The sequence below is a fragment of the Arachis ipaensis genome, chromosome B07, assembly GCF_000816755.2.
Source record: "Arachis ipaensis cultivar K30076 chromosome B07, Araip1.1, whole genome shotgun sequence".
In the NCBI taxonomy this organism is placed as follows: domain Eukaryota; kingdom Viridiplantae; phylum Streptophyta; class Magnoliopsida; order Fabales; family Fabaceae; genus Arachis; species Arachis ipaensis.
In genome coordinates this window covers 121116046-121130404 of record NC_029791.2, presented here as the reverse complement: position 1 = coordinate 121130404, position 14359 = coordinate 121116046, and the positions used below count along the sequence as shown (strand labels likewise).

At 30.4% G+C, this 14359-nt stretch overlaps 1 protein-coding gene across 1 annotated transcript; it reads right to left on the bottom strand.

Moving 5' to 3' along the window:
- Positions 1693–2422, bottom strand: LOC110265149. The gene is made up of 3 exons (XM_021107979.1): positions 2199–2422; positions 1872–2060; positions 1693–1788 (listed from the first exon to the last, which is right to left on the bottom strand). The coding sequence occupies exons 1-3, from the start codon at positions 2376–2378 to the stop codon at positions 1693–1695; spliced, it is 465 nt and encodes a 154-aa protein (XP_020963638.1). The 5' UTR covers positions 2379–2422.

Below are 14359 nucleotides of genomic sequence, written 5' to 3'. Positions count from 1 at the left end.
CCATAGGTAATTAAATTAGATATACTCATACCTCTATATAATATAACTATGTCATATCAACCTATCTATGAATCTATATATATCTATCTATCTATCTATAAACAAACTATACCTATTGATTGATGCTATCTTTGACTATATAATAATACTGTTTCCGATAAGTATGAGTGGTGAAATAGAACACATGTCAACTTATTGACAATAGAAAGATAGATTGCATTATTGAAATTGAAAATTGATAAAGATGAACAAATAGCCAACGTTCAACAGTTTGATGTTCACCTCTTTGGTTAAAAAGGAATCAAAGAAACACCATTCAATAAGAGGAAGTTAGATCTAGACATTAACAATAGTCAACCATAGTTAACTTAAAAACCAACAATTAGCAATCCATCTCTATTAATAACATCAAAATATTAATGAAATTAATCAACTCTTAAGCTCAATCATTAAATCAAGAAGACAACAATAAGAAACCAAGAAAATTAACTCAGATAAAGAACAGCAAAAATATTTTATCCAAAGGAATCAATTAAACCGAGAAAATGAAACCAAAGTAGCACTGAATTAGAGGATGTACAAAATTAACTAACAGATCCAAAGTACAACCATGAATAATTAATCAAACAAAAGCAACATCCACTGTTAATAATTATCACGAAGAAAAAAAAATCAAGAACGCAGCAATTAATTTGAATAAATTGGTAATCATCAGGAAAGTGAACTCGTATTTACAGCACAAAAAAAATTCAAAAAAATTAACTTGAAAAAATAACAACTAATGTTAAGACTGAAACTAAAGAAGCAATGAAGAGGGGGCTGGATGATAATCCAAGCGACACCGGATAAGAGCAGCGACAATCTGAACCCCAGTCGGGACTTGTTCTTTCGGCGATGGAGAGATCGACGGAGGGAGTTATGCCAGAGAGGGAGTGATGCAAAGGGGGAACAACCCATCCTGGCCAAGAACAGCATAACATGGATAAACGAAGGTGGACAGGGAATAACCCATGCGCTATGTGAAAGTCATACTGCAAGGCGAACAGCACCACTGCCTACAGCAAAGTACATTGCGTATCTAGAGAGGCGCGCGGGGATAGAAGGGGGAGAGAAAAGAGAATGGTAGGGCTCAGGTCTCCGTAAAGAAGGAGAAAGTTATGAGAAACATGAGTTCTGATGTTTTAACCCAACGAGTAGCAAATAAGGTAATTAAACCAAAATAAACCAATACTAAACATTCCAACATTATTATAGTGGATAAGATTAATTCAATATTATTGTAATTAAAAGGAAATAAAACCAGCAACAATGAAAGTTAACTTCATATTTAAATTTCAATTTCAAATGTAATGAATTTTTAAATGAAGAAAATATATATATTTTTTAATAACAATTAAATTTAATATTAGGTTGAATACATTTAAAAATGGCAATGAAAACCATTTTATTAACCACGATCTATATCTTTTTGGACGATTATCTTTTTTTTGGGTATTGATTAATAATTAATTAATTATTGCACCGGTTCATTTGAAATTGGTAAAATAAACGCATATTTTCTTTTGATGTAATTAAAAAGAAATTTCATTAAATACATAAATATCATAGTTATATCCACATTAGAATTCAAAACATACTAACATTGTATTACAAATCAAATAACATTTTAAAGTAGTATCTGAAAATATTAAACTAAAAAGCATGCAGATCCTCTACAGCTTCATGATCGCTTCCACATTGGCTGAAAGCATCTTCAACTTCAGGTATAGAATCAACCAAAACATGAATCTGAAAAAAATTGAAATCCTCTCAGTTATTGATATTTTTTAAATAGTAATAATTGAACAAATTATAAAAACTATACACAAGACCTTATGCTCATTCATCTCAGCAGCAGCCTCAAAAACATTAATAACGGAGACATCATCCCAAATTTGTTGAACAATATGCACTGATCGATTCATCTCATAATCCACAGGCATGGCATCAACCATGAATACAACTTTTTTGTGCAAAAGACTTGAAATGAGTTTCAATGGAACAACTTTGCAATAAGATTCCTAAAAAAAAAAAAAAAAAAACCAAAATAGTTAACAAATAGCATAATAATAATTTATGTTTTCCTTAGGAATGTCAAAAGATACAAACTAACTATATCTATATCTATATACTAATTAAAACCACAATTGCATGATAACCTGATTCAACTCTGGGTGATTATCCAAAAAGCTCGAGCATCTTGTCTTTATTATTTGCACGACCTCACGATCTTTAAGAACAAATATATTGTTGCCATTTGTATGAGACACTACAATCTTTAAGCAGAATCTTGAAAACCATGAGAAAACAAGAAAAATTTTAGTAAACATTGAAATCATAATTAGCTACCAAAACAGAATAAAATTAAAGATGGGAACACCTTGGGACAGCATCAATGCATTGAAGCTGACATAGATCACAGGATAAAATATTTTTATTAGCTGACACAAGAGAACCACATAAACAAGTTGAGAACCACCACTTATGATTCTTCAAAACAAATGATATAGTTCCCAGAATAAAAAAAAAACCACCCTGCCAGCAAAGAAAAAATAATTACAGCATTACAAATTTCAAATTATCTACAAAACTATCACTTACTAACTTTTCAGGGTATCATATAACAAGAATAACAAAAAACGAATGATCTAAGAGATTTTATTGCAAATGAGAAAAAAAATATACATTCTCAGCATCAGAATAGCAGCGATTGGGTGAAATAAGATCAGTAATAATATCTTCAATAGTTTCTGATTGAATAGAATTATCACACACTACTCATTAGTGGGATTATTGAATGAGGATGGAAATGGGAATGGAAAACTTGAACAGAAGAGAATGGAATTGGGGATGCAAAACTTGAATAGGAGTGGCACAAGCCCATTCCTTTATCAATGAAGCACACAAATTCATGACAATCAACTCTAGTTCTATGCAAGAGGTGAAATATATAGCAGTTTTTGCATAACCAATAAAAAATTGATTTCAAGGGAAGATAACCTACTCCACGTATTGATCTTTGAAGGAGGGAATTCCCTAGTAAGACAAACAGTGCAGTGATGCCATCTTATTGTCAGAAAGGCAATTCCTTTCTCAATGACATCTTAAATTCAGGGCAAAGACCTGCATGTCTTTTCAACAGCTGAAATATAAAATAATTTTTACATAAAGAATAAAAAAATGTGAATGCAATTGAGTTGAATAACCAAATATTTCATCAAAATATAAATAAATGACCAAGAAGCTATCAATCAATTCCTATGAATCACATCACCACTCACCAAATAGATTAGATAGAAACCCCATACCTTGATAGGGATTCCCACATTTTCAATGAAGAATAATTTTTATATAAACAATAAAAAAATGAAATGCAATTGACTTGAAATCAAAATATAAATAAATGAGCAAGAAACTATACATCAATTTCTATCAATCACATTACTACTCATAGAATAGATTAGGTACAAAACCCATTCCTTCATAATGATTCACACAACCCACATGCAACCAGCAATTCACTTTATCTAAACTTAATGGATTTGTTGAATATACAAAAAAAAAAAAAAATAGATTCACCAGTTTTTAATATTTGATTTAATGGGTCTACTCTGGATATAATTATTTGAGTTCTTCATAAAATTTGACATCAAACATAAATAACAGAACATGATTCTGAATGCAGAAAACATTATAAATTCCTACATTCACCCCAAACTATTCAAAGGGATTATTGAATGAGAATGGAAATTGGAATGCAAAGCTTGAATAGGAGAGAATGAAATTGGGAATGCAAAACTTGAATAGGAGAAGCTGGGTCTATAAACTCACTTTGTTGGAGAAACTCTGTCAATCACATCATCACAGAGAAAGTAGATTAGGTAGAAATCCTATACCTAGACAATGATTCACAAAACCAAACCCATGATCCATAAATATGAGAAAACATAAGTAAGAACACAATGTTGATAATCATTATCAAATCCAAAAAATCAATGAAATACACAAACCACATGCAACAAACAATTCAACAGGTAGCAAAAGGAGAAATGATAATAAGATCAAATTCTAAATAATGAAATGAAGAAGATAAAACAGATTCATAGACCATAATCAAAATTAACAGCAACTTCCAATGTAACCAAGAACATGAACCCAGAAACAAACCAAGTCAGATAGACAATTTGCAAATTAGGAATTTCACAAACCCTAGACAATAAAATCTGAGTTAATCGTCGAACAGATACCAAAAATGATCACAATTTGCAAAATTAGGAATTTCACAAACCCTAGACAATAAAATCTGGGTTAAATACCGAACAGATACCAAAATTGATCACAAGGATGTACACAATGAACGAAAAGAAAAACAATGAAGATGACAACAGGTTTGGAACTAAAAGCACCAGAAGAATTTACCCGATTGATTGATTGGAGATCTTGAATTTGAGACTCCATCAGGAAATCGCTAACCTGGATGAACGGCGGAGAAGCAAACACCCAAGAAACAGAGCTCGTAGACAGCGCTTGGTAGGGCAGAGGAAAGGAAGAAGGCAAAGGTCCTAGGGTTCCAAGTAATGATTACCTGTTCAACCAAATCCGTGAAGAAGAGAGGTTGCGTGAGCGAGTCGGTAAAAGGGACAACTGACGGCGGAATGACAGAGGAGCACATGCACCCCTGGAGAGGAGAAGCCACGCTGGAGGAGAGCCTCCACCTAGGATTGGAGCCGGCCTGGAATGCGGGGAGCTCTCCACATCGGAGATGAAACCACGACTATCTATTGTTTGATAAATGTGGGATTTGTTAATCTACCTCTTAATTTTTTCTATCTTCCCATGGTTTTAATTTTACATTTAAACCTTTTGTTTTCTTCTTTACAAGGATCAATTATTTTGCAACGTACTCCAACTATTAATTGCAATTTCAGCTTATCAGGTATGATTTTATTCTTTCAAGTTTTGTAATTTCTTCGTTAGTGTTAAAAAATATAGTTATTATTTACATTATTTTTTCAATTATTTTAAAATATAAAAAATCTTTTGTTCACTCTTTATTCTTTTGCTTTTCTTTTCACTTTTGGTAGTTTTCGTTTCGTTAATTTCATTAAGTGAAATTTTGGGTTCTGAATACATTGAGTTAATAAGCTTATGTGAATGTGCTAACTTCAAATATATATGCTTTCTAGTTATTTTCTTCCTAAAAGTAGTATTTCTGTTGGCCTGACATGGTGTTGAATCTTATTGTCAACCAATATAAGATATTGTGATATGTTTGGACATGCATGTATCATTAAATGAAACTTTAGCTACCAATTTAAACCGAAAGAAAGAAACAGTTAATTTTCAAAACAAGACATGTCTCATACTTGCTTGAGTGCAACATCTCATTCTTATTAAGTTGTTTTTGTTTATGCTTTCTGTTACCATGATTTTAATTTTACATTTAAACGTTTTTTTTTCTTCTTTACATGGATCAATTATTTTGCAACGTACTCCAACTATTAATCCCAATTTCATATTATTAGGTATGACTTTATTCTTTTAAGTTTTGTAATCTCTTCCTCAACTTAAAAAATATAGTCATTGTTTACATTATTTTATCAATTATTTTAAAATATAAAAAGGGTTTTTTTTAAAATCAATTTTATCATATTTATATTTTTTGAATATTCATTTTGGTTTTTTATATTTCATTATTGATTTGGTTTTATTCTTTCAAGTTTTGTAATTTCTTCGTTAGTGTTAAAAAATATAGTTATTATTTACATTATTTTTTCAGTTATTTTAAAATATAAAAAATCTTTTGTTCACTCTTTATTCTTTTGCTTTTCTTTTCACTTTTGGTATTTTTGTTTCGTTAATTTCATTAAGTGAAGTTTTGGATTCTGAAAACATTGAGTTAATAAGCTTATGTGAATGTGCTAACTTCAAATATGCTTTCTGATTATTTTCTTCCTAAAAGTAGTGTTTCTGTTCGCCTGACATGGTCCTGAATCTTATTGTCACTAATATAAGATATTGTGATATGTTTGGACATGCATGTATCATTGAATGAAACTTTAGCTACCAATTTAAACTGAATGAAAGAAACAGTTGATTTTTAGAACAAGACATGTCTCATACTTGCTTGAGTGCAACATCTCATTCTTATTAAGTTGGTTTTTTATATTTCATTATTGATTTAATTTTTGTATATTTTCTTTTTTTCATATCGTTTATTATGCATATTCTTATTAATAAGTTCATAATTCATGATTGTTTGTTTAAATAATTATTAGTAGTACTGGTTAGATTTCTGAAACTTCTGAACATTATAATTAGAATTAGTAGAAATTCAATTTACTAGAATAAATAACAATATTTTTGTTCATGTATTTCTTCTTTTGTTCATCAACGGTTGCTGTTCCTTATTCCAGGTTTTGTTTTGCGGAAATCCGGATTCTTTCTTTATATTTCTAGATTCAATTTCATTACTTGTTTTTCTTGAATCTGTTGAAATCTTCTATTAGGGTTTACTTTATTATAATACTCTGTTTTGTAGTAAGAGACAAGATCTTTTGTTTATTCTCGAGTCTTTATACGAAGTCTATCTATCTCATAAGGCTGAATGGTGATGCATGCTGATAGAGAAGATCCAAACAGGTATGGTGCTGAACATTTGTAGAAAATTCGTCACTTTCAACAATTTTAGTTGTGCCTCATATTCAATTTGGTTTTCTCATCGGAAATTTGTTTTTGGTTTTATGTTGCATATGCTTCTTCTTTTTTTAGAAAAAAAAAAAAAACAACGACCATGAATCAGCTGAAAAAACAGAAGGAAAAATTGGTTCAAGAACAACATCATTGACTTTCTCTCTCTCTCCTTTAAAACCAATTTTTACGTTACACCTATTCATAGATGAAAAAATAGTTTACACCAGAATTTTCTTCACATGCAGTCAACATTAGAACAACTCCTGGAACATAGACTTAACTTGATCTGTTCAATGTCTGGATTATGTTATTATAGTTAATATTTTCCCTTAGTTTTTAAAATAAATTTATGAAAAGCATCAATCTTTGTAATTGTTTTTATTAAGTTGATATTTAGGTTTCTTTTCTTTTGCTGCATTTTCAATTTCGTATGTCTGATCTACTTTTCTATTCAATATATTTCACCTTAAGTTGTGAAAATTTTAATGTCAATTAAATTTCGATGTTATACCATCTATAATTTTTTTTTAAATTCTTTCTCAGATATTTTTCATGTTGTAATTCAATTTTATTGGCTTTTCATTTATATGTAGGCCACATTTCATAACTTTTCGTAATTTCTAAAATATGTTGTATAGTAGTTTTCTAAATTTATTTCTTGGACTTTATTGAGGTATGAAACTTTTGGTAACAATTTATAATGTTCATTAATTTGTTACTTTTTTTTTTTTTTGGGTATACTTAGTTACTTGGTTTCTTGCTTAAAAGTCTCAGTCTTAAACTCTAATAATACCATTATGTGCTAATAGGAGGTTTTTGGCAACCCAAGAATATTGGCCCAACGAAAAAGAACGGATTTTCAGATTTCGCTTTTCAATAACCAGGTAAGCAAATATATGATGGAATATTATATCATGCATGTTAACCCATTAAAGAGGTGGGTTAAATCTTTAACTTCGAATGCTCTGTTTTTAATTTATATTCAATTAGTGATGTTTTCTAATTTCCTCCTCTTAATAGTTTCTTTTGCCTGTTAGATAACTTTGATTAGCTAACTCTGAGTTCCTAATCTTTCTAATCTGAAATGGGTGTAGACTACAACAACTCTAAAAAGATTAATTTTGATAAGTTATCAATGTACAATCAAAATAAATAAATATAATGTTTACTAATCATACATATAATGATAATGACTTTGAAAATCCAGCATTCATTGATACGGGAAAACATGATTAGATGTTTATGTAGATGTTTGGTTTCACAATCCATCAAGATAACAGCAATTTTTGTTTCATTGTTTCTTTCAAAACTTTAGTATTTTTTCCTGGACATTCAAAAACACCTGATATGTGTTTCTTACTTAGTTACTTATTTTTGTATGTTGATTATAATGCCATTTTATTTGGGTGATTATTGTTCTCTTGTCTTGTTCAGTAGGTAATAATGGTAGATATAAATGTATATATACCTCTCTTTGCTAAATCATTATGTAATATTATGTGATGCATTTTTAGCATGCTTTGTTAGACATCAATTAACTTTAGGAAGAAAATTGAATATAGGGTGAGAGAGCTCTTCCCCCAACTTTTGTTTCAACTCATGGCGAAGAATTAGGGACAATGTTCTATGTCATTGATGAGCTCGATAATTGTTTAGTGCTGGAGCTGAGAAGAAACAATGATCAGTTGCTTATAACTGACACCTCATTTGAACAGATTAAATCTTTCTATTTTATCAATAGAGGGGCATCTGTTCAATTTAGATATGTCAGTTTCGGAATTTTTTTTATTTCATTGTGGAATCACAAGAACCAGCCCATCCAAATTCACCTTGATCCTGACTCATATGTGCCTGAGCAGCTGAGCTAATGGACCCAGAGACACTTGATAACATATACAGAGTATTCAACATAAAGTATACCAGGATTGATGAGGGCTCATCACCTGATGTGATGGTTCTATCTGGGTCTGAACCATCTGATGATGAGTTTTCATCAGACGGTGATGAAAACAATGATGAAGATGGGACACTGGAAGGAGATAATTCTCATAATCCCATAGATTTGTGTGGTGCAAGCACTTCATCAATGATGGCCAACGAACAAAGTAATGAGACAAGCGAATTGTCTGACCACGGGTAATGCTAAATGTAACTTTTTTTTCTTGTGTTTTGGATTTTAATATCATATTAGAGATTGGTATCTTTTAATGTGGTGACTAACATGTTTAAAATATCCTAAAAATGAGACAAGCGAATTGTCTGACCACGGGTAATGCTAAATGTAACTTTTTTTTCTTGTGTTTTGGATTTTAATATCATGTTATAGATTGGTATCTTTTAATGTGGTGACTAACATGTTTAAAATATCCTAAATCAGATCCACTCCAGATGTTTATTATCAAAAGACCATCAAAAGAGTGATTTCTATATATTTTTTTTCTTGCAAGCTTATTAAATATTCTTCCTAAATCTGTCATTCGTTGTGTATGAAAATACTATGTTTATCTTAACTATGAATTATTCATTGCAGTATCTGCCTTCGAAATTTGCTGCATATCTTAAACTCCCTGGTCCACGTTCCAATATAGAGAAGAATGTATTATTTTTCCACTTACTGAAGAGTGGAGGAAGAGATGGAGAACGGAAGTTTGTGGTCGGGTTGAATGAATGTTGTAGAGTATACAATTTAAAGGAGGGGAACAAGATTACCTTGAAACTCGACTCCCTACCAAACCGCCAGATAGAGTTGTCGATTCAACGATGTTAGGCCTGCTATGTATAACTGTTTGATAAATATTTTGAACTATATGTTAAACTAGTTTGGACTTATTTTGTTTTTAAGATTATACATAATAGTAAACTACATCTCTGTTGGACTTTTTTTTTTCTTTTTCTTAGTGTCAAACAATTTTTATTATATTTTATTATCTTAGAAAACATTTTATAGCATTATTCATTGACATATTGAATAATTATTGTATTCTATTATTTTATTTTAATGTAGTGATAATTTTGTTATTATCGAAATTTAATACAACATATATATGTTTATAGAATATATTTTAGTTATATCTTAGTATTTTTTCTTTTAAAAATCTTTAAATTACATGAATCCCGTGCATTGCACGGGTTATCACGCTAGTACTTAAGTAAAGATAACGATTTGATTTTAAAGATTCAAAAAATGTTCCTATTTGATTGGCATGTTTAGTTTTATTTATTTTGCGAAAAAAAAATGTGGTTATTAATAGATTAGCAAGAACAGGTGCTTTGGGTAGTCATGAATATGTAGGATGAGATCATGGAATCTCTTAAACTACTAGGCGAGATTTGCTAGCTCTTTGAGTTGTGCTCTGTTCTTGACTTTCACTCTATGCGCTAGTCAACTGTGAAATCAAGCTAGCAAAGAGATTAAGAGAACTTAAACGAAACACATTTTTTTTGTGTTTCTTTGGCATTTATAACACAAATCTCAGGGGCTGACGAAAGTATTGATTTTGCTGAAGTTGTCTCACATAAATATTTACAATTTGGAGTTAATGGATTGAAAAGAATAACTGGTTATTAGGTATAGAGAAACTCTAGGGGCATCCGTTTTTAATAATTTCGATTATTATTTGACTATCATAAATATTAAATTGTCATTTAGGTGTGTAATTCTAGAAAATATACATGTCGATTGTATTGATTTATGTGTATAAATTCTGATAAATATATGTGTAAATTATATATTTTTTGTGTACAAATACATATAAATATGGGTGCAAATTATTACGGTTAAGTACTGATCCAAAATTATGTTGCAAATTCTGAAGAATGTGAGTGTAAATTGTATTGATTCATATGTGCAAATTCTGGTAAATATAAGTGCAAATTATATGTTCCTTATATATAAACACATATAAATATGAATACAAATATTGCTGGCCAATTGTGATGGCAAAAAATAATAAATTTTAATAGTCACGTAGTATTACTCATTAGGTATATTCGAATGTGTATATACAATTATGGTTGATTTTCCTTTTTTACTGGATAAACTTTGAGATTTCTTGCATTTAAACACCCATAGGAAGATATAGGTTCAAGAGAAAAGCTCTACAATCAAGTAAAATACCTAATCAAGTCTAACTAAGTTGTTATTAAGAGTTTTAAATTCACGCGCCTCTTCTTCTATGTTGCTGTTGCTTCTTATTCTTTTCCTTCTCTTTTTTTCTCATTTTTCTCTTTCGTTATCATCGTCGCTATCACCACCACCACCACCACCACCACCTCCTCCTCCTCCTTCTCCTCATCCTCCTCCTCCATTTAAATTTCTTCTTCTCCTTCCCTTTCCTCATCCTTCTTCTCCATTGTTATCAACATCGTTATTGTCATCATCGTCGTCTTCTTCTTCTTCTCTTTTTTCATCATCTTTCTTTTTTATTATCGTCGTCGTCACCACCACCACGCCACTACCTCCATCTCCTCCTCCTCCTCCTCTTTCTTTTCTCATTTGGATTTCTTCGATCTCCTCCTTCTTTTTCCTCCTCCTCCTCCACTATCATCATTATATGTATAACAGTTCAAATCCAGAATGCACCGAACTTTCTTAATGATGGCGACACACAAAAAAACTTAGTTCAAAACAAGTTCAAACAAAAAATGTACCTTATTAAAATCTAGAATGCACCAAAATTAAATCCAAAATGCGCCGAAATTACTTAATAATGACGATACACGAATAAACTCGGCTCAAAGCAAGCACATATCAAGTGCATTTTATTTAAATCCAGAATGCACCAGAATTACTTAATGATAACGACACACAAACGAACTCAATTCGAAATAAGCATAGACCAAAAAGTGCACCTTATTTAAATTCAAAATGCACCAAAATTACTTAATGATAACTCAAAACTCCTCCTCCTGCTTCTTCTTCATTATCATCATCATCTTCTTCTTTTCTTATTCATCTTTTTCTTCTTGTTTTACCTTCTTACGATTCTTCTTATTTTACTTTCTTAACAAGAATAAAAACAAAAAAAAATCAAACAAAGAAGAAAGAGATTTACATAATGCTACAAAATCTCTAAGAAGAGGATGAACCTACATTCATTCAACTAAATAAAATTGCAATACATTACAAAAATATTCATTCAAGTCTAATATGAGAAACAATGCTCTTAAAAGAAGAAATAAGAACAACAGAAAAAAGAAAGAAATAAAGAAGAAAAAGAAGAAAAATACAGCAATAAATAAGGGGTTAATAATCAAATTAGTCTCTAAAAGATAAGACATTCTTCAAATTCATTCTTGAAAGATTTTTTTGATCAAATTGGTCCTTCAAAGATTGCAAATTAATCATAGGGTTAAGTACGATTTTGGTCCCTAAGGTAGGGGTTGAAATTTGTTTTCGTTCTCAACCTTTTTTTTGCTTAAAAAACCATTCTTAAGGTTTAACTTATTTTTAAAATTGTTGCTTTTACCAAAATTTTAATTTTTATTACCAAATTACCCATAATTAAAAAATATATAAAAAAAGAAAAACGAATTAAAGGGGAAGAGGGAAGGGAATCACGCTGGAGGAGGGGGCTTTCCAGGGAAGAAGAGGGGGAAGGGAAGGTGTGGAAGAGAAGGAGAAGGAATCCGCCCCTGCCACCGCTCGTCGTTCAGTCCTCGCCGCTGTCGCTGCTCCTCGTCGTTCGGTCCTCGCCGCCAGATCTCGCAGCTCTTCTTCCTCGCGTTCTACTCCACTGGCAGCGGCATGCACGGTGACGACTTCAACCCACCGTGACGACGACGGTGGCCAGCTCCCTTCCAGCGGTTGCGACATGCATGAACGGCGGCAGCAGTTTCTTCCTCTTCGTGTCACATCGTCGCATCGTCATTTATCCCCAATTTTGTTTCTATTTCTGGTTTTGTTAATCACATATTTCTGATTCTGATTTTGTTAATCCACCAATTTTGATTTTGATTCTGATTTTGTTAATCACATTGTTTCCAATTTTGATTTTTTGTTCTTCTACTTCTGTTACTTCTACATCTGATTCTGCTTCTATTTCTAATTTTGATGCTTTTGATTTTACTTCTGGTTCTAATTCTGCATCTGATTCTTTGTTCTCTTAATTTTGATACTTCTATTTCTATTTCCAATTTTGCTTCGACTTTTGTTTCCAATTGTGCGTATACTTCTGCTTCATTGTTGTTGTTGAAGAAGAAGAAAAAAAAAGAAGAGATAGTTTCATTGTTTTTCCTTTTGATTCATTGTTCTTGTGCTTCTGATTTAGATTTGGATTCAGATTCATTGTTCTTGTGCTTCATTATTTTTTTTGATTCATTATTGCTGTTGCTGGTAATTTTATTGTTGTTGTTGTTGTTGATGGAGAAGAACAAAAAAGAAGAATAGAAATAGGGTATTTCAATGAAGAAGCAGAAGGATATTTTGGTCCGAAGGACGGTTTTTAAAATAAGTTAAATCTTAGGGACGATTTTATAAGAAAAAGAAAGTTGAGGACGAAAAAAATTTTCAACCCCTACTTTAGGGACCAAAATCGTACTTAACCCTTAATCATATTTGTCCTTCAGTCACTTTATTAACAATTTTTTTCAAAGATTGATGTAAAATGTTAATTGATAACATATATAATACCTAATAAGTCTAATTGGATATTGATCAAATATGTTTATGAAAATTTATTAATTTAATCATTTTCTCAAATTATAAAAATCATATTCCTAATAAGACCTAGTGACTAAATTGATAGATTTTCGTAAACATATTTAGTCAACGTCTAATTAAACATTTTATGTGTCATGTATGCTATCAGTTAACATTTCACATCATCAATCGTTGACGAAAATTATGAATGGAGTAACTGAAGGACAGATATGATTAATTCGTAATTTTTGAAGGACCAATTTGACTGAAAAAATCTTTTAGGGATGAATTTGAAGAATGTCTTATCTTTCAGGGACTAATTTGACTATTAACCCATTAAAGAAGACATTTTTGTACTTTTATAGCAAAATTTTGGTGTAAAAACTAATAAATTTATGTGTTATATTGTTAAGAAATTTCGGTGTTGTTCTGATAAATTCTACATAATTTAAAACTCTTCCTTCTTCTTCTTCTTCTTTAACTTTTGCCTTTTTTTTCATCTTCTTCTTATTTTATTTTTTTCATAAATTCTTTTTGTTTTACTCTCTTAAAGAAGAATAAAACTAAAAAAAAAATCAATGCTACAAAATTACTAAAAAAAAAAGAAAAAAATGTAACTACAGTAATAATAAAAGAATAACAATAAGAAGAAAATACAAAAAAAATGCAAAAAAAAAAAAAGAAGAATACAAAATATAAAGATATCAACGTTCATATTCACATTAATAGCTGGAGAGTTGAAATATATATATATATATTCATATTCTTACTAAATTGATTTTTATTAGACTCAAACTAAATTATCTAAAAAAATTGAATGTATAACAAGAGGTATATTTAATTATTTTTTACGAAGATTATACATTTATACCACATCAATGTGAAAGACATTTATTGTGGCCATGTTGTTTGGAACTCATTAAAAAAAAAGTCATATAATGAACCTTTGAGAGAAAAGGACGTTAATAATTAAATCAAATCACAAAT